Source organism: Gasterosteus aculeatus, chromosome 2 (assembly GCF_964276395.1).
Source record: "Gasterosteus aculeatus chromosome 2, fGasAcu3.hap1.1, whole genome shotgun sequence".
Lineage (NCBI taxonomy): Eukaryota > Metazoa > Chordata > Actinopteri > Perciformes > Gasterosteidae > Gasterosteus > Gasterosteus aculeatus.
In genome coordinates this window covers 3667344-3688795 of record NC_135689.1, presented here as the reverse complement: position 1 = coordinate 3688795, position 21452 = coordinate 3667344, and the positions used below count along the sequence as shown (strand labels likewise).

General features: G+C 50.8%; 1 protein-coding gene across 3 annotated transcripts in view; it reads right to left on the bottom strand.

Moving 5' to 3' along the window:
* The window catches only part of LOC120828854 (cadherin-4-like), a 154930-nt gene that overhangs the window by 71211 nt on the left and 62267 nt on the right, over positions 1-21452 (bottom strand). For 2 of the 3 annotated variants that reach the window (XM_078086313.1, XM_040192508.2), the window contains exon 3: positions 16857-16880. The exons of the other annotated variant lie outside the window; for it this stretch is intronic. In XM_078086313.1, coding sequence (XP_077942439.1) covers positions 16857-16880 — 24 coding nt within the window. The remainder of the gene's footprint in view (positions 1-16856; positions 16881-21452) is intronic. 3 annotated transcript variants of the gene reach the window in all.

Sequence of the window (21452 nt, the reverse complement as noted above, 5' to 3'; positions counted from 1 at the left end):
CAACAAAAGAAGAGAGAGGGAGGGAGAGCGCAGAGAAATGAAAGTGGAGCTAAAAGAAAACGCAGAAACTGGAAGGAGGAGATGAGATCGTAACGTGCAGACACACTGTCGAGGCGTCACACAGACACACATCAGGGGAGGGAGAGACATACGTAATATCTTTAATATGTATTCTGTCTGTAACCCAACCCAACCAACCACCGACCCAGACAGGAGGAAAGTGGCAGACTTTGCCTTTCAACAAGTTAAAAAAGATTCCTTAATCCCATTCTCCATAAACTGATCAATTAATCCATCCATCAATAAATCCATGAATGAATCCATTGATTAATGCATCCATGAATCCATCTCTCCATCCAAACAATCATCCATCTGTCTATCAATCTATCTGTGATCCAGGAGGAAATACGGCTGATACGGGTACATGGATATAAGACATTGCACTATTATGAAATACAAAGCCTTGTATGATGAATCCCAACACGTTTCCCTTATTCCTTACATTCATAACCTCCGCCTGCCACATCTGTGGCTCATCACTTCCTTCTTGTGTTATTCTCGGCTTTTTAAGATGTCTTGATCAGAGGCTACACAAAGACACAAAGCGACCGGGATCAATCCGTTCTTTGCAAACCCGCAACGTGGAGCAAAATCAGCCATGAGGACGGAGGTAAAAAAAAGATCCCCGGGTATTTCCTTTCCCTCCGAGAAGTGTGGAAGAAAGCGAAAAACCTAGATTCGAAGATGAAAAACTGTTTGAAACACGAGCACTCAGGTACATACTCATCGTTTCTACCCGCGGTTGAAGACGTTGAAGAGAGAACATGCTACCAAGGGACACGGCGCACAGAGAAACACTCAAGTGTGGCAGAATGACAACGGGTCGACTTCTCGGACGGACCGGCGCGTCGTCCTCGCGCTCTTCCATCCGCGTCTCCTGCTCTTCCTGCCGACCCTTTAAAGAGGTCGCCCGACAGGAACCCAGCCGCTAACAATCACGCCGCTTAACCTTTTTTTATTTCCCCCAGCTTCAAGTGGGGAAAATCAAAGGCGTCGAACAAATGACGCTGGGAGGGGCGGCGGCTGGAAGAGACAAGGAGCTTTTGAAAGGCAAAGATAAGAGAAGTTAAAAGGGGGAGGGTGGAACGGCGAGGGGGGGTGATTGACGGCGTGAGACGGGGGGAGGGTGGGGGTATGACAGACTCGGCGAGGGCGCTCTTTATTTCGCTGGGAGGGGGGAGAAGGGCTCGTGGTGGAACGGCGGAGAAGCAGCGGGAAGCCAAAAGGAACCGGAGAGCCAATTAGATGAGACGGTTTAAAGTTCAAAATCCTCCTTCTAGTCACATGCTCGGCCTCCAGGCTCTTTCTGCAGGAAGGAAACCGCACACACACACACACACACACACACACACACACACACACACATCGATGCACTCCCGTCCTCTGGGAGGCTCGTTACGCTCACACAGGGCTGCACGGTGTACCGGTTCCAACGGTGTAAGATTTCCGTACGGTGGGAATTTCTCACGTACCGCTTCATACAGCTGTTACGCCGCAACTGCTGACGGGGCTGAATTTATTTGTACACGTCACGGCAGGGCGCCCAGCGGCCGGGGCTACTGGTCCTACGTGTGTCGCGCTTGAGTTATAATAACAATGAATAACGCACAACAAACACTCTTTAACAGGGTAAAACACTACGACACAACAGCTTGTGACACATAAACAACGTGTGGCCCTTATAATTGTACATATTTAAAAATGACCCCGCCGAACTGCATGCTGGGAACAGCTCACAACCAGAAGTAACTCTGTTTCTACATGACGTAAGTTGGATCAGAAAACGATTTATTGCAAAGTCTGCTGAGCCGCTGGTGGAAACACCAGCAGCCACGACGAGCTAACGCGCTAACAAGCTGACCCGCCGGACAGTTGCGAGGCAAGTTAAATTAATGCGTTTACCTGAAAAAGCAAAACAGTCACATACCGAGATACCGTCACAATCTCAATAGAGTCGCTGGGAACTTACTTACGTGCCGCTGCATTCATGTGGCGTTTGGACTAAACACGGCTTAAACACGCCACATGTGGCAGAATTCGAATCGTGACTGGCGGTGTGATGTCATCGTCTCACGCCTTTAACCAGTATATGTACATACACTGCACTGTTATTGTATATCCATTTGTTACTGTACATATCTATTTATTCACTTATTACACTTTACATATGCACATACTTTGCACTTTTTGCTATTTTGCACTTCTGGTTGGATGTTAAACTGCATTTCATTGCCTCAGTACCCTGTGCAATGACAATAAAGTTGAATCTAATCTAATCTAATCTATACAAAGTCTTAGGTTGTAATTTCAGAATTGGCAGATTTTAAAAGGGAAAATTGGAATAAATCCCACTTTGATTACAAAGTGCGTTTGTTGTGTGTGTGTGTGTGTGTGTGTGTGTGTGTGTGTGTGTGTGTGTGTGTGTGCAGGGGGGAAGTGAGACGTTGGGCCTCGGCTTTCCTCCTCTTTAATGAGCATCTCTGGAGATGGCAGGTGCATGTTCAGCCACTCTTTTACAAGCTCAGCAACAAACAGGCCAGTCCTCCTTCTCTCCCACTGCAATTACCACTGTCATTAGCTGAATCACATTATCAACAACACCAAACAAGCAATATCGCTGCTAATCCCACACAAAACGCCGCTGAAGCACCGGCGCTGAGAGACTTACAAAAAGAGAATGTGACGCGTGTCGTTCCTTGATGGTCTTTGCTATCGTGTTTTCTGGAATGAACTCAACAATGACTTCAGGCTCAGTCAGAATCATCTTCTGAAGCCCATTTTTAAAAACAAACATTTACGTAATTATCTTAAGTTAATAGTCCATGAACTGCCTTTTTTCATTTAAATGATCACTGTTTTGGATCTCATTTTTAACCCCCCCCCCCCCCCCCCCTCCCCGTTAAATCTCTTTCATCATCATCCGGTCATTTATGTTGCTTTAAAAATAGCGATGGAAAATAACGATGTCGCTGATGATGCACGGTCGCCGCGGTAATGGCGTCATTAGCAGTGATGTGACGGGAGCCTGTGAGAGTTAATAAAACAAAGCGGATATTTGGAGCGCCGCATCCAAGCGTAATGCCGAGTGTGACCGGGCCCCCTCCTAGAACCCCCAGACACTTAAAGGTGGGCACAATTATTATGTTTACTCTTTAAAAGCCAGAGTAGTAGCAGGGGAAATCATCCTCTCTTCTCTATCCCTGCTAATGTGTTTTCTCTCTCCGGCTAAACCTTCTTCCTCGGACTGCGGATACCAAATAGCTCCTGTGAGCTGCTGGGAGGCCTTTGAAAGCCGGGCAATGAACACGTTTGGAATTTAAAACTCCAAAGGGGGACAGAAATCATTGCTGTCCCGCCGAGAACCTTCATCAGCTATTTCAAGTTCCAACTCAGAGGTGAGTTTCTGGGTCTTTCCGTATAAAAAAAACAACAAAAAAAAACAAGAGGGCCGTGTAATTGCCTGCCGTGCATCCTGCGGAGGTGTGAGTGTGTGTGTGTGTGTGTGTGTGTGTGTGTCTTTTTCATGGGGAAAAAGTCCCCATGAAAAAGCACCGCCCAGCTGGATTCCACGATCATCCGAGCGGGAGATCCAGTGGCGGGACGGGGGGGGGGGGGATAAGGGGATAAGCTGGTGGGTGTTCGTCCCCTGTGGGTTCCAGGAGCGGTTTGATTCCGCGATTCGTCCTCCCGCCGCGGGGGGGCCGCAGGGGGGGGGGCCCCCCTCCGTTTCGTTCGCCCTAATTGCTCCGCGGCCTCCTGCAGCCGCGTGGAGCCTCCTCTTTGAACGCGGACGTCTCGCCGCGCCGTTTTAAAGGCGCAGTGGCAGGGAACGTTGTCCCGACCCGCTCCCCGCGTGTCGCAAACAGAACCGCGCAGAGGGGGTCCAACAGCCTGAGAACGAGTACCGAGGTTTCTAGAGATCCTCGCGATGGCGCTCCAAGGACCCGCGCTGCTCGGATGCTGCATAAACCCGGCTTAATCAAGTCTAATTGGAGAGATTATGAGGACTTGTTTATGTTAATGCCTGCACAAACACCAGAACTGGAACATGCATTGTCCCTCAGGAGGGTTTACACATTTTCCTCCTGCTATTAGTGCGCGTTAAGCCGCGAGTCAGCCCAAGACAAATATGATAATAGCTCGTGGATTAAAAAACCGGGGCGCCCTCTTAAAAAGTCATCTGGCGTTACGCCTGACTGCCGTCATCTAACTCCGGGTATATAGACGCCAGGACAAACTTTCGCCGGCGCGCTGTGGGGAGGAATAATTGGGACGCGTTGACGTGTTTGGAGCTACCCGCTGGTCCGCACCGCCGACACGCCGGCGTGTCGACAATTACCTTTTCAATTTGCACCAGAGGCGGAAGAAACTTCACTCGGCAGCCACTCTCGGCCCCGCGGACGGGGTGATTAATAATGAAAGCCGGCGTCCACCCCGGAGTTACGTTGCCCCAATAGAATTTCTATTAATGTTGATCGACCCAGGCTCACTCAGTGCCACTCTGCCTCCCCCCTCCCTCTACCCCCCGCCTCCCCCCCCCGTGCCTTCCTGGGTGCCAGTGCAGGTTAGCGGATACATGAATAATTCCCAGTGGACATTAGCAGTAAGAAGTAGGGCAGAGGATTCAGTGGTGTGTGCCCCCCCCCCCCATCACCACCACCACCACCACCACCACCACCACCCGCCCTCGCTCTCAATCCCCTCATCAGCAGGCCGTTAATATTTAATTGTACGAGCTTCATTTCTTACTCTCCAGCTGAAGCCGGGAAGTGGAGATGGCGGAGGGCGGGGGGGTGGGGGGGGGGACCACTGTGGGGGGAAAGAAGGAAGTTGATGAAATAGAAGAGCGAGGGGTCGGCCGAGGAGACGAGACAGAAAGGAGTGAGAAGCAGGAGCCGCTATGCCGAGTCGATTAAATACTTATAAGTCCCAAGCGACGGCTTCGGGCGCCATGAAAAAAAGCTCCACCTCTTTATCTGACAAACGTCCATAAAAACCTTCAGAGAAAAATAAAAACACGGCTTTAAAGCTTTTTTTTTTCATCAAACATACCTTGTGTGTGTTCACGTTCTGCATAAGACATAAGACGCGTGTTATTCCCCCCGTGTGGTATCAGAATGACGTCAGTCCAGTGCAACGACGCATCTCCCCTCCTCGTGCCGGTGCAACACACACACACACACACACACACACACACACACGCACACACACACACACCGCTGGGCTGCCGCTGATCTCACAGGAACCCGCTGCTTTTATCTCCTCCGGCGTCGCTGAGGCATTTCACACTGCTTCCGTCGCCCGTCGAATGTTCTTAAAAACTTGTTGTAAACTTCACAGCGCGGACGGCAGATAACTCGGTGCCGGGGCGGAACGTTTCTTATCTTTCAACTGTAATTAACTGGAAATAACTCAGAAAAATGTTTCCCCCGGTTTAATACTGGCCCACTTTTTCTTAAAGAAGAACGTTTCTGCGAGGGCTTTTCACACTGTCGGACAGAGGGGAGCTCTTTAATGATGCAAACAGACAAATTAGGCTGAAGTGTACGTTGGGGATGCTCTCGGTCTGCAGGACCACTTTGGGCCGGAGACGTCCTGTCATGTTGCACAAGCTAACGACGAGGAGGTTAAAGGCAACCAGGAGGTGACGCGTACAGAATTATTCAAGAAACGAATGAACGGAACTCGCGTGTCGAGTATTTAACGGCGAAAATCCATCCTAATAAAAGACCTTTGGGCTATTTCCTTTTTAACAAATCTGTAAGAGTGAGATCTTCCAGATGAAGTGGTAGCGCATAAATAATTTATGCCGGAGCCTTTTTATAGAGCACAGCCCTCGAGATTGGTAATGCTATTCACATTAGGTCTCGGAAAAGTTAAAGTTTTAATAAATAGGTGTTAAAACTTTAACTGATATTAATAGCGGCAATTAAAGTGTGCGCTGTGGAGATATGCATCATTTCTGTGCTACTAGAGTGGAAAGCCCACTCGGCGAAACCCCCCATGGCTGTCTGTGTCTTTCACTTCATCCTCACACACACACACACACACACACACACACACACACACACACACTCACTCGTCATCTTCCTCCATCACTGTCTCCTTTCCAAATTAGACATAATGCAGAGTACCGACACTCCATCGAAGGCATCGTGTAGAAACATCAACATCTGCTACAACCTTTTACGGCCGAGATGGAAAAAAAGAAAAATAAATTTTAAAAAAAGAAAGAAAGAAGAAGTGTTCACTCTGCTATAAACGCGCGAGACGCAGCGTTTTACTCCGTCTCGTTGTTCCATAATCAATTCACGGCACATTGCTACGACGCCACGAGGGCGTCTGACCGTCCGTGGGCCTGATTGATGAGCAATTCTGCCCGTCTCCCACGCCGTCTTTTTTTCCTCCGGTGTGCCGGGTCAAACGGCGTGTGTTAGTCAGCCGAACAGTCATTCATTTGGCTTTATGAAGTGGAACCTGTGCCGCATGCTGGTGCCATTAGAGGGCATTAGCGTGCGCGTCGTTGGCTACAGGTCCCGGGCGCGGGCGCGCGGCGCTGTTTTAGCCACGGCTCTATTTCACAGGTGACTGAAAGAGCACGGATGCGCGGCACTGCTGCTGGTCTCCACGTGCTTTTTCAAGCGCAGCGGGCCGACCGCCATGGTTTCGTAGCACTGGAGAGGAAATCTCAGTGGGATTCTCTCTCTCTCTCTCTCTCGGCCTTTCCTGTTTGCTCTGATGCCGTACCGCGCCCGCTGAGATGCGTTGGAAGGAGGCAAAGACAGCGAGTTTCCTTTATTCCGCAGTTTCTGGACTGCAGAGAACAAGTTGACTTAAATAAATGGCTACTGTGTTCTAATTTGTGTTGGGATTTATCCAGTTTCTTGGCCAGCGCGTCGCTAACGACTGTGATCAGTGCAAGCAGTCAGAGAGCAATGAGATAGTGGAGCGGGGGAAGCGAGAGAGAGATGGAGAGAGGAGCTCGAGGAGAGAATAAGTTCAGCTTCTATGCTCCACTGAGTCCCGATGAAATGGATTCTCATACCTCCAGAGATCTCCCACTGTCCCCCTTTTCTCCCCTCCGTCCCCGCCGCCTCCATTACGTACCTGTCCAGCGGATGAATGATCTACACATTACCCATGAGCACCGGTGACCGGTACATGCATCAGTGACTTCCAGTGCATAGGGACCTCAAAGACCGGCTATAGGTGCGGGGCAGGAGGTGGACGAGGGGAAACATACAAGAGCTGATGATGGAGATGAGAGAGAAAATCAGAGAGCGAGGGGGGGGCAAAAGAGGCAACGAGCAAGAGAGCAAAGAGGAAGGAAAAAGAAAATAGCGTCCCCACTGAAGGAAACGATAGGATGGAGGACGAGGCTCAGTGAGCTGGGTGGGTATAGCGAAGGTTACCCCCCCCAAAAAAAATTGCCCGGAGGGAGGCAATCAGGCCCGGCGGCTCCCAGCCTGCAGTTCGCCTGCTGAGGTGTCATTCGTATGTGGAGGGAAAGCAGCCGCTCTAGTGAATGGAGCTCTTCATCGTTATTACCTACGGAGGAGACTCTGTGGTACTGATCCTCAGGGCCAGGGGGGGGTGCAGAAGGGGGGAGGGGGCAGTTGTTTCTTTTGTAACAGGGTATGACACCAAAGCCCCGAGGCGTGGCCCGGGCCCGGCTGACGGGAGGCGCTTCAGCGCGCAAAGGCTTGCAGGAGAAGCGCACAATAATAACACCCACTGGGAAGGCCGCGCCGCTTCTCTCCGCGTTCCGGCTCGGGAGAGACGGGGGGGGGGTTGTTTTAAACTCGCTCCAACGAGCATCCTCGCGCCGTGGAAAGCTTCTCTTCTCTTTTTAAATCAATGCGTTTTTCGTCGGCTCTTGCGACAATAAGGTCAAAAGTAGGGCGTAATTTCCCTTTCATGAACACTGTAAGTGAAATCTGTATTAATTCTCTACTGGATTAAAACGTGGGATTCATAGCAGAGAGGTGTACGCGTTTTAAATAACTAATCCATTTTTTATTTATTATTTTAAAGGCAGAGCTACGTCGATGCTCTCGCAGCCTGAGGCTGCATTGAAGCGGCCCCTTAAGAATCAGCATCGGCAACAACTTGTCTGCATGCGTTAACCCCGTAATAGACCGAGCTGACCTTCAGCTCGTGGATGCCTCAGCCTCGTCTCTTGTGGCCGTGGAGACGACGATAACAATAATTGTTGAAATAATCTTTGCTTGGAGCACATTAATGCAAATTTGGGGCAGCACAACGTGATTGATAAGAGGAGGAAAACGGATTCCTCAACACATCGGTAACGTTTAGCAGCACAGCAGAACCGTCCGCAGGTACACTCTAAAAAATGTCACCGTAAATTAACGGTATTTTACTGGCAGCGTGGACGCCAGGAATTTACTGCTATTTTACGGTATAATACCGTAAATTGTTTTTACACTATGTTACCGTAAAATGGATTACTGTATGTTACCGTAAACTTGAACAAATTTTACTGTGAATTAACTGCAATTCACTGGCAGTCGACGCTAGTAACTTACGGTTTTATTTACAGCCGTTCCAAACCCTCTCTCCATCGCCGGGGGCTCCGACAGCGGCCCCCGGGTCCCCCGGCGGCTTTGATTGGTCTCCTCTGGCTAGGAAAGGAGCTAATGGCCACCCGAGCGCACGCTGAAGTCGCGCACACACACACACACACACACACACACACACACACACACACACAGAGGAGTGGGCCCACGCTCACCTTCACGCCCTCGCAGAGCTCGCTACACACAGACGCAGATGCACGGATTTAAAAAGACTGTATTTATTCCACGTGGGATCCCCGCCGACTCCTTCGGTCTCCCTCCTCTCTGCATTCAGACATAAATCAATAGGCATGAAAACCTTCAACAAAAAAATGCGGTCCGGTGTGAATATGCTTTCCATCACATAGGATTTTACAAAGACGAAGAAGCTCCCTCCAGCAGCTGCTGTTTGATTGCTATATGTTAAAGGGTAGCGTTCAGGGACCGTATCAGAGGCGGGGTGGAAGGAGAGGAGGCAGCAGAACAATACTACAGCTATCGCACGTTTCGGGGTGTTATCTAACGCGGCAACTTGATCTCCTCGTAAAATCCCATCTGGTGTACCGCTGAGCTGTGTTCCAAAAGGCTGGAACTGGGATTATCATACGTGAGTCATTGCCAACTTATGTTTATCGCTGATAACTTAGGACCAGACACACGTCATACAACAAAAGTTTAAAAGGAAAGAAGAAGAAAGAAGTCTGTTCTCCACGGTTGTCACTCTGGGGAGCGATTATAGACGTTCTTATTCTCCCGGACAGATGCTGTTTGTACTGGATGGACGTTCTCCAGAGCTTTGCGAGGTGAGGGAAAGAGAGAAACAAACAGAGCGACTGCAGGTACAGTGCACAAACCTCCTACTTTATTCATTTTAATGAGCATTGGACGGACAGACCACTCCCGATCTCTTCGCTGCGCATTCGCCTCACACGGGCCTTGAGAAGGCACACGAAAGACAAACCACCGATGGTAAACGGGACAGAAAGCCATCCATTCGGAGAAGGAAGGGTAGAACCGGGGCGCGCAGTCGGAGGGCGATCTCCTCCATGCTCGGAAAAAACAAAGCCGGAGGTCAACGCGGGAAAACTCAACACACCCCAGAGCCAGCTGTCCGTCTGCTCTCATCTTCAGCACCGAGTGCACGCTAACGCCGCCACGCACGACGGGTCCGCGGGGATTCCCGCCTCTTCTGCCGAGCATCGGGCGTCCATGCACAGCAGGGCCCCTGGGCGCGGCGTTGGGGTCGCGTACCACGTTGGTGCCAATCGGCCCTCCTAATGGGCTGAGCAGTGTTTACTTCCCAAAGACCTCCGCTTGAATTATTGATGGCCGCGAGCTGATTTGTGCCGGAAGAATAATCCACCCGGGGGCCACGTCGGACCCTGAGAGCGCTACGGGACGGTGACCGAAGATCTCGAGTGGTCCCGCCGGAAATACAGGACATGCGTTGGTAAAACATTTACAGATATGGTTGTTCTGTTTTCTTTTTAATGACCTGAGCTGAGACTCGTAGACTAATCACTCCGCAGATATTTGTTCTCATTCCCCAACGAGTTCCTCCTGATCCGATCCGGGAAGCAGCGCCGCATTCCCTCAGAGACCCTCTCCTTCTCCCTCAGGTGGCTCATTATAATGAGACTTATTGAATGATTCCTCCACAGAACTCTTTCACCCAGTCACTTCCCCTGCTGCCTCTATTGATTATGGGATTTCTGTTTGTTCGCTGCAGCGTCCTTCTGTCCCTACAAACGGCCTCCGAACGCCTACGGGGCTTTCCTTTGTTCGCCTTCAAAGCAGCGACGGAAGCGTGGGAATTCTGCGGCGTTCGGAGGAGCGAACGCGGGGGGGGCTTGAAGCAAATACACCTCGCACTGTGATGCTGCATCATCCGTCAATACCTGTGACAAAACATATTATTAATTAATAAAATGAATGATTTGCTTAAAAAGCGCCTCATGCTGTAAAGCGCATAGATTGAACAGATAATGTGAAGTGTGAGGGATGAAATGAGAGTCTGAACTACGCCGGGCAGGAAGGCGAAGCAAGACATGACTTCTTCATTTGAGAATGTCCTCCCACTGGGCCCCTGTGAGTGACGCCAATTTGCCCAGACTCGCATTCATTTTTTTTTCTTGGCCCTCGTCGGTGTCAGAAAACTTTGCATATGAAGTTCGGTAATAAACTCTTGGACGGCGTCCATCCGACGGTCGGAAACGAAACCAGCTCGAGCGAACAAAGACACGACCCCCCCCACCGGTCTGTCAGCGGCGACCGGCTACGCGCTCTCTCCCGTTTGTGGATTTCTTTTAACGATTCAACTCTCTTAATCATTTTTGGCATCAAAATTCCCATCTGCCGTTACCGTGGTGACACACTTCTGCTCCATTAGTTGGACTGCGGAGTCAGCAGACGTGTTTATCTCATCACGGGCATCACAATTATTAAAAAGTAAACGGGAGAAATCTAGAAAGTTGAAACCATTTCCAAAGAGGGAGCCATTGTGTAATTGTTGATGAACGTGGCTGAAGGGGTTTGTTTACCAAGTGGAAGCCGCTTTTTTTCCTGGTGTTCCTCTCAGGTGTCCAAGGAGTGATTGATGTACCCGGTGGTTCTCTCCCCGCTGAGCTAATCCAAGCCGACCGAATCCTCCCGCCGAGCGGCGCCCGCACGGGAGCCGCCCCCACGCTGGGTGCAATATGCCACCGGCTCCCCCGGCACACGCCGGGCCTCCGCTGGGCTCCGGGCCTGAACCGCGGCGCCTTGTGGGTAAACAGACAGAGATGTATGAATCGTCCCGAGTAACTCGGAGCGGGTGCTCCCGTGTGACAGTAACGTGTTCTCCGATCCCGGCGGGGACTTTATTGGCTCCGCGGGAATCGCCGCCGCCCTGTTTTCCGGTCCATACCTGCCGCACGCCGCCAGACACGGCGCCGACGGGCCTCTTGAACGGAAACCGCTCCACCCAAGAGAGAGAGAGCGCTGAGGACAAGCCGCCGTCTATCTCTACATCGGTCAATTACACTTGGCCTGTGTGGAAGGTCTGAAAACTCCGTCCACCAGCGCAATCGGGGGGGGGGGGGACCGTGCCGCGCCGAGTACAGAATTTCAAATTAACGCCTCCCCCTTCGAGGGAACAGGCGGCTCTCATATCTAATTGGCAGCTAAGGCTTAAGAACGACATCCTATAAGGAAAGAGTGGTGTTCCGTTGACTTCCATCTCCGTTCTTTTTGTTATACTCGTCTCTGGCTCAATGTGCAGGGGGGGGCCTTAATGGGTCCAGGGGCGTCGCAGTAGAGACCACCGCTCACAACCAGTGTCCTTTGTCCCCCCAAATCCTGGCACAGAAGTTTTAATTTTTCGCTCGTCTTCGAGGGTCCAGCGTGAACTTACAGCGTCTTCTGGTGGCCTTTAAATCCAACACATCACAGACCTTATTAGGAGGTAGTAGACTAAGATCAGGCCTGTGACGACCCTGCAGAGTACGCAATATTTCATTTAAAAAAGGACACGTGCTTTAAGGTCAATGTAATTAGATTAAACCCATCTCAGTCGGTATTATTAGTAGCAGTAACAAATGAATAAGAGAACATGCATGTGTGCTTTGGAAGACCAAAAGCAACTCCTGTTGCACTCCCGGCTTTTAATTGCATTAAATAAAAACGTGGGAGCAGGTTGATGGAGGTAAATTAGAGTAAGAATGCTGTTTCCTTTGTGTGGGCGGCCTTGGACACGCACAAAATGTGTGTTTGTAATGTCAACTAGCTTTGTGACAGTAAGTTTATAAAAGCCTATTTGTGCAGCGGGTTGTCATTCAAATTCATCTTGCATGGACGGGCTTGTGTTCACTCAGCATACTACTGCTGCACTGCCGTGACGGAGAGGGAGAAGATGAACACGACTGTCCAAGAGTGCACAGCAGCACCTGTGCATGAGTGTTGGGTTTGCTAAGCCATCGTTGAGCAATTGTTTACATGCTCGCCAACTTGGTTTGATGATTTAAGCAGCTAAATGTAGCTAAACAGCACGGAACACACATGTGAAGGCTGAGTGAGGCGTTAAACGAAGCATTGGGACGGACACAAACTTGACAATGGTGCAAGATTAACCGTCATCAAGTGATTACGATTCATTAAGATTCAACCTGCAGGCACCACAGTCTTCAGCCCACCATTACTAAAGGACTGTTATTAAAGGAGAGGTCGGGGGTCGGGTACGTCCGTAGGCTTCATCCCTTTTAGAGCAAGAAAGGCTGTAATATTACAGTGGGAAGCGTTCAAGAAAAGGACGCGGCCTTGCTGCCATGTTTGTGTTTGAAAAGGACACATTATTGTATTAATGTATAACTAACAGAAGTAAAGACAGCGTACTGACAACAGTAAATCACAGCACCACCATCATATCATCGGGCGCTTTAAAAACAACCAAAATAATTACTGCGGCTGATATAATAATGTGTAATAATGTCCTGTTTTCATTATAGAAATGAAGGAAGTCACTTGACCCTGCGACACGCATTGGATTTATATCATTTGTATATTTTGTCCTCATTACCCAGCTTGCCATTAGCAACATACAACATCTAATTACCGGTAATTAACCAGCAGAGGAAAGGAAATGCAGAGAATAGTTAAGTCTAGTTATGCATCCTACAAACCAAATGAGTGGGGAACAAATGAAGTAATCTGAATAAAAGTGGATTTGACGGTCTTCGATAAAAGGACACCCTCCTACATGAGGACACACATTGCACGTGTTTTAGATTGAGGCTCAACTCTCTTTTATTACTTTTAACAAATAATCATATACAACATAACGGTTGTAAAACATTTGGTATTTTTGAGATTCATGTTGCGATTCTTGTACTTACCATTATTCACCACGTACAGATTCATTATGTAATGCGTTAGAAAGCCATATTAGTAATTAAAACACTAATCCAAATGTAATAGCTTTTAGTGTGAATAGCATCGTTCTCTTCATGGTCGTTCTTGCCACATTTAACCTCTTAACTGTCAAAACAGTAACGACAAGGTACAAATTAACTTAAAAATGAAAGCACCATAAACATTAGGGGTTTCAGGGATGGGCTTTAAAACGGCAGAATCAAGTGGGCATGATGAGCTTTTAATTGCATTGTCTTTCCTTTAACGAGGTCTCTCACACATCATCATTTAGACCCCTGCAGTAGTCGTCAACTCCATGTTTACCGTCGGGTCTCCTCGCACTCGGCGGTGCTTTTCGGAGCCGGATTCGAGTTGAGATCGCGTGAGGACCAGTGCGTGGCGGCTATCAGTTAACAATTGTGAGAGCTAAGCTGTGAACTCTGATGACTACGTTAGAGGGGCCGCGTGCCAAAACACACCAGGAGCCCAGTTTCACCATCGCATTCCAATGACAGGCCTTCTGACGTGTTCTTTGTAAATGTGTGCTGTGCTGTCAGAAGTAGCCTTTAGCTTAGTGGTAAGTTTACTAGACTCTCAAAATTATAAATAGATTTAAAACTCTAAACTGCTCCGGGCAGAACACGGCGTGAAGGAAGTCTGCACATGTAAAGCATTTGTCCACCTTAACGGAGAAGATGCTGTATATTTGGCCTCTTATCCCCCCCCCCCCCCCCCCACACACACACACGATGGGACAAAGCTGCTCACCGGGGTCAGATCTTTTTGCCCCGGAGGAGCCGGATGCCCCATATTCCCAATTACAGCGTTTACATCAATCATTGCCTCAAAATAAGATTCAATCCTCCGCGAAAGTATATTTTCAAGGAGATTCGCAAACCGAGAGACACGCGTGAGCGGAGGCAGCAACGCACGCACACACACATTTGTTTAACTGGAGCTAAAGGAGCCGTTTTCACACAAAATCACCGGCGTGAAGACAGAATGTTTCAAATGCGGCGGTTGGTAGGAACGAAGGCGAGAGAGAGACGACGGCGTTGTGTGGACAATTAGCACGTGGGGCTAATGGGGGCCAAAGAGCAGCTGCGCCCCCTTTCACGCCGCCTAGCAGGCAGCTTGTTGACCCCCCCCCCCCCGCTGACCCCCTCGCTGACCTGCGCCCCACAACCGCACATTAAGCCGCCACCAATGCGCACCCAAAAAAAATGAGAGATGAAGTTGAAAAGCTGAAAAACGTTCGGAGACGTTGTCGTTTGTCTTGATTGATCGATTAGCAGAGTTTCACTCTGGGGGGGGAGAGGGGGGGGGGTTTCGGCAGCGATGAGAGGCTGGGATCACAGCGCCTGTTTACAATCTGCTCATGGACGCGGGAGCTAAATCTCCCACTCTTTATTTCCCCTCCACCTGACAGGAATCAATAGCCCGATTGTTCTCTGAATCTCTGGCGTTCGTTTTCTACCCGTCACCTCGCCGCGAATTCCCTCGATGCCGCGTTTAGAGTCGTTAATCAACGTCTGCGCAGCCGTGGGAGCAGAGCCTGCGCGTGACAGCGCGCACGTGATGGACGGGCCGCTTAGCGGTTGAGTGCGTGCACGCGCCAAAATGTGCAAAGGGACGCGCGACAGAGAAACAACAGCCGCTTCTCGCCACCAATCGGAGCGCGTGTCCCCGGCAGAGGAGTTTACGGGCCGCGACTTCATCGGCCCCCCCGTCAGCTCTGAGCGGCTTCGCCCTCACTTGCGCCCGGGCACGAGCGCACTTATGAAGAGAGGAAAAGTTGCCAGAGTCAGGTGAGGGGGAGAGGAGGGGGGGGGGATTGAGAGGCCACAGGGCGTGTGAACCTGGCGTTTTTCAAAGGCGGGCGACGGGAGGAAGCTCAAAGCGGCGCTTGAACCCGAGAGGGATTTGCGAATGCAGAAACGGGCCAAACGATCAATGAACGTATGTTGCAGTGAATCAGCCATCGCGCCGAGCGGAGATCCCACCGCCGGGCCTCCGGGTTGGGGCCCGGACTCAGTATTGACCCCCGTCTGCACTCACGCAGGCTCCCGACCTGACGCACGTGGGCCCGAGCGCGTTATTTTTTTTTTTTCGCCAGCACATTCGTCTGGTTTCTCCTCCCGTCGAGAAGATCCGTCCCCTAACGCTCAGTCTTTTACTCCTGCCAGCAGAGGTTCTTGGCTGGCTTAAGTACGCCTACGCCGCCCCCCCCCCCCCCTGACCCCCACCCTCCCGCCCCCCGGGGGACAGCCTGTGACGGATGGCACTGCGTGTGACTCCGATTCGATCCAGCGCCATTTGATAAATTTATCGCTGGCATTTTGAAAATGAAATTAGAGGGACGTCTCCTAGAGACAGTTTTTCCAGCACAGGTGCCATAAATACACTTCATTTGGCAGAGGAGGGGGAGGCAGGAGGAGTGTAAGGGGGGGGGGGGGGGGGGGGGGGGGAGGGGGGAGATAAAGGATGTCATGGTAGAGGGTGGGGCGGGGATTTTTCCGCAGGAGTAGCGAACTAAAGAATAAGGTCACATTATGAAAAGGTCCTTTATTAATCACGATATCGCTGAGGTTAGAAGAAAAACCCTTCCGGTGGCCGCGATACAACTCGGTGTACCAACGGGAAGCGCCGGCTCGTCTCTCTCGTGGCGCACGGGACACGGAGACGCTTCCGCTGACGGATTTCAATCGGAGGTGTTGGACGGGCCTCCGCTCCCCTTCAGCATCTATCAGAGAGTGACGCTCCCGCGACACACATCACTTACCTTTACGGGCCCATCTGACAGCGCCATGTGTGTGTGTGTGTGTGTGTGTGTGTGTGTGTGGAGGAGGCACACTAAGCGTAGCCTGACACCCAGACAGATTATATATCAAGGCACAGAATCTACAAGCATCTGAAGGTGAAAAAATAAATGTATATATTTAGTACCAGTCAAAAGTTTGGACACTTTCGCATTCAATCAAATTAGAAAACGTATCCAAACGTTTGCCTTATGTCACTGACACGTGACACGCCCTCCGCCGCGATTGAGAGCCGGCGTTCTGGGGGCTGCAACTCAGAAGTAGACCCCCTGGAGCTGTTTAGACCATCTGACTGCCCCCCCAGTTCCATGCCCTTCTTTCCCAAGATATGTATGCATATGCAAATATGGAAGGAAGGAGTTCTGAAAACGATGTTGTGGAGACGAATCAACAAAACGGTGATTCGTCTCCACAACGGAAACAAGGGACTCTTTAAGAGAGACGTTAACGGGAACATTCGGGGGTTTCAGAGGAGACAGAGAGAGATCCACAGGTGCCTGACTGAGTGCCGCCTTACCTTTCTGCGGTGGCAGCGCGGTATCTGCGGAGGGAAAAGAGGAGACGTGTCAAGAGAGCCGGCGGGCAACAAACACAACACAACACACGCATCACGTGCAGGAGGCGGGACCACAAGCGCAAACACTCCATCACCGAGCAAACGCGTGGACGAGAGGCCTCGCGTAGAGAGATGAGCCTCCAGACACCCGAGAGAGAGAGAGAGAGACTCATCCTTACAGTCGGGTTCGTTACTCGGAGCCCATCAGCGACAACGGAGGAGAAAACACCAAATCCAGCTTACAGTTCTCATAAAATATTTACACGGACGATGCCTGTGAGCTCCCATGCTTTCATTTTTTATTTAATAGATTTGTCAAACTTGGGGGGGTGAAGGAATAAATAAAAAGCTCTTTTGTTATAGTAACTTTGTTGAATGTTTCTCTACTGGCCTTGTGCCCGAAAAGCCCAAATGGTCACAGACACAGAGGTGGGGGGGGGGGGGCTAATTGAATCCGGATGGATTTGTGGTGCGCCGGGGCTCAAGAAGTCGTAATCCAAAAAGCTCCGCCTAATTGCCAGAGCAAAGATGGCGCCCATTGCGGGGGCTGTCCCGGCTGTTTATGGGGGCAGCGTGCCGTGGGATTGGACCGAGCGTCAAGGCTTTGCACACTTTTGTCTTTCGCGAGGTGTTTACGGTGGATTTGAGCAAATATTGGCCCCCCCCGGTTATTACGCGGTCTGATCGTCCGCCTGCACGGCGGCCGGAATCTGAGCGGAGGCGTCCGTTAATTAGTTGGCGGGGCGCTGAGAGTCCCGGCGCAGTCACGCTCGTCACCGAAGGAAGAACCCGTGGTACCGTTTTCCTTCTGACCCGAAAGGCTTTACAGACTCTCACCTTCGGCGTGGCCACATAGACGATAAGACATGAGCTCGTATATCCTGCTCCCAACTCTACTGTTCACGTGCATAATGAAAAAAGGAACAGAATTTGGCAAAAGATTTTCTGGCAAGTGCCTGAGCAAAAGTCGACTGTCTTCAAGGTTTCTCGAAGCTGAGAAGATCCGTTTTAATGAGATTAATAAACATTTCAACAAAACACACAAAGAGGGACGCATGTCATCTGAAGTGATTTGAATTCCCATTTTTACATTCAGAATAAATTCAAAAATCTGAAAAACGAGATGATGACTAATAACTGCAAATTCAAACGATCTTTTATTCTAATGCCTCATTGACACCGGTAAAATAAAGACTTTTCTTCCATCTTTGACTCCTTTAGAATGGCCACACGCCTGTGAGCAAGCGAGCACACCTGCAGCAGCTGTAGACGATACTGCAGGACGTGTGAACCTGCATCGCGATGTTCTGGACCAGCGCGGGTGGAGAACGCTCGGGCTCCACTCGAAACACAAATGAATCGAATAACGTCAATCGCGGCTCATTTATTCCCCCCTGCGCTGCTGCACGGCCAACCAGTCTTGGGTGCGAGACGTGTCGTGTGTATCGTGTGTGTGTGTGTGTGTGTGTGTGTGTGTGTGTGTGTGTGTGTGTGTGTGTGCGGGGGAGGAATCAGAAGAAGATGAACAAACCCTTTTTGGGTAATGATGAATAACGACCAGACAGCCGTCGGTTCGTCGATAATAACTTGTAACAGAAAGCAGCACCTCGGCCCGGCTCGGAGCAGAGACGCGCCGCGCTTGATTGCTGTGAACAACGCCGCCGTTTGGGGAGGGAAAAACCTCCGTCATTGATTACTGCATTCCTTCAGCGGGCTTGTATGGATTTGGAGACTAATTTGCAGTGCGTATGCGGGCGGCGCTTTGATGGGCCCCCGGCGCGTTGGAGTATTATGTAAAGCGGGCCGCGCGTCGATAGCCGGGGAACGTATGGAAGCCTCGCAAAGTCAAGAATTGGCCATGAGAACGCCCGAGGACACCGACGGCTACTTCTTTATAGACCGGTTTACAAAATAAGTCAGCAAGCAAACATCTCCTGCTTCTGAAGAAATGTTTGCATTCCAGCTATTTGTGCCCCTCGATGTCAAAGATGATGAAGAAGCGGGATTCTACCGCGGTTCATTTATTCAGCAGACGTGCGCCCTCTCATCCTTACGCTGGAATGCGATATGATCTCCATCGTTTCAATAGAACAGAGAGTCAAAAGGCAAACAAGCAATGTTCACATTTAGTTTAGCTTCCAGTTTTAAAGGCTGATGAAACAGAAGCGAAGTCGCGGAAAACTTTAAAGGCCCTAAAGGGTTGAACTCCCCGTTTTCGTGGCTGTGCTTGAATCGGAGGAATACTCAAAGTAAGGACGGCCTTTTCTACACCAGATCTCCTGGATGGAAGTCGACCCCGTGGTTGCCATCGACGTGCAAAGTGGCGAGCGAGGAAAAGGGAAGACGTCCTTCCGCCCGCCTCGGCGGCAGATCGGGTCTTCAAACAGTGAAACGACTCCCCATCTGGTCTCGGTCGGACGTCTCTCCCACGTAACGAACGGCGCCGAAGTTGCCGCGCTGCTGAAAGCGACGTTTTTTCCGCCGTCAGCACTTTCCGGCGCAGTTTGGCACATTGCGGGCCATCTGTCACTTGGGAGCATCAAAACACAGGACGTGATGTGCAAGGAGAGCTTCAGCTTGAGTGAGGATCCTTCCTCTGGTTTGTGACCAATGAGCTGCTTTTGCCGCCGCGCCCCCCCCCCCCCCCCCGTCCCCGCGTGTCTGAATGAAGGATCGGCCCACCCGCACGGGGCTCGATTAACGCCGCCGCGCACGCTGTGACGGATGGACGCGTCGTCAACGATGAGGGGGAAGCCTCTCGGCGGACGGGGCACAGATGTGTCTCTCCACCTCGTGTACAGTCGCAAGCGCTGTGCGGCATTTGCGCTGGATCCTTTCTGGCGCACAAACGCTGCGCGGCCGCGGCTTCGGGCGGGACAGACGCCGTTGTTGTTTGCGTCTCTGGTAAAAACCTTTGCACGTGTTGACCCGCTGATCCCCAACATACACTATACATCCCGCGCTGATTAAATTAGACGGCTATTGGAAACCTGTCTTCTATTGACCTCTTGAAGTTGTGGCCTTGCAGCGGTTTCGCTCGGGTAACAGTTTTAATTACAGCCAGCAATTGGGTTCGATTTTAGCCGCGCCATGAAGTGAGGAATCCTCCGCGGCTAATCATCGCTTCATCTGCGCACATTAGAAAACCGCGGCGCGACCGGAAAAGGCGCTGCAAGTGAGCGCGAGATAAGGACGACTGCATTTCAGCTCTGGCGTGTGAAGGAGAGGAAACAAGAGGGTCTGTCCTCAGATGATTAGCCGCGACTGATATTTCGTCCCTATGATGCAATTGAGGGTGAATTCCAGCGGTGAAGCGTTCTCTTCATCGCGCTCGCGCCGGATGGCGACACCAGTCAGTCGTGACCGTTGACCTGGACGCTGAGGATCACATGATTCCGTGTTAAATGTCTCCAAGTGTGCTCTGTTTTTTATTCTTTAGGGTACAGAATCCCGAGTGAGTTTTCTCTCAAGAGATGTCAATCAGAACCACTCTTATTCCACCGGGTGCAACAGGTCCTCTCGAGGACGATGTCCCCTTCAGCAGGAAGCTCCACAGGAACGCCCTGATGAAAACAGACACCTTTTCACTGCCTTCAGCGGTGATTCGTCCATGCAACGTTTTAAAAGAGAATGCCCGGTGCCGCTTTCACACAAGAAAACAACAAGACGGAATGAAAATGCTGGGTTTTAATTAGTCGAGCGAGGCGCATGCTCATCGTGCACGGGGAGCGGCTGCCGTCTTGCTCATTATGCGCTAATGAGTTGTCTATTAATGAAAATGGAAAGCATTTATTTTGCCAGCACAATCCTTTGGATTAATTACTGCACCGCAGCAGCAAAACGAAAACAGAGCGTGCAGCATCGCGCCGGTGCGGCACATCGCCCGTTGAACCGGCCGCTATCGGTGCTGCACCACTTCCTGTGAGCCGCACTGTCCGCTCGAGGCAACACGGCCGGATTTCGGAGCGGCTTTATTTTCAGGTATGTTTTTTTTCTTTCTTTTTTCGAGCAAACTCGGATGGCAAACTTCATCTTGTTGCGCATCCCGGTGTTGTAGAAAAGGTTCACATTTAAATGAGGAACATATTCAAACCTGTCAACAGAAACAGCTGATTAGACGGAGAGGTGGTGGGAAAAAAAAGAAGCTCAGAATAGAAGATTGTGTGATCAATACAGCAGCCACAGTGTCGTCCCTGCGGTGATCTTGCGGTGCCGCGTTGCCCCCCTCCGACGGCCATCGCAATCACCCCGATTACCCGCTAATAGCTTGATTTCCCACCAGGCTCCACTCGGAGAGGTCTGGGCCGGCGTTTGGGCTCTGGCAGCCCCAGCAGATGGTCCTTGATCAGATATTAGAGTCTGGGCAGCGAAGGTCGTCTGGCCGAAAGAATCCGGCCCGCCTGGGGGATCTGGGGGGGGGGGGGGGGATAACGGCCCCATCTGAGCCCCCGGCTCCGGTTTCAGCGCCAGACGAAGGGCTTTGTGTCCCGGGCCAGACCACGGTGATCGACCGCTGTCCTTCAGTCTTTTGACAATCCGGCCGTGCCAAATTCAGAC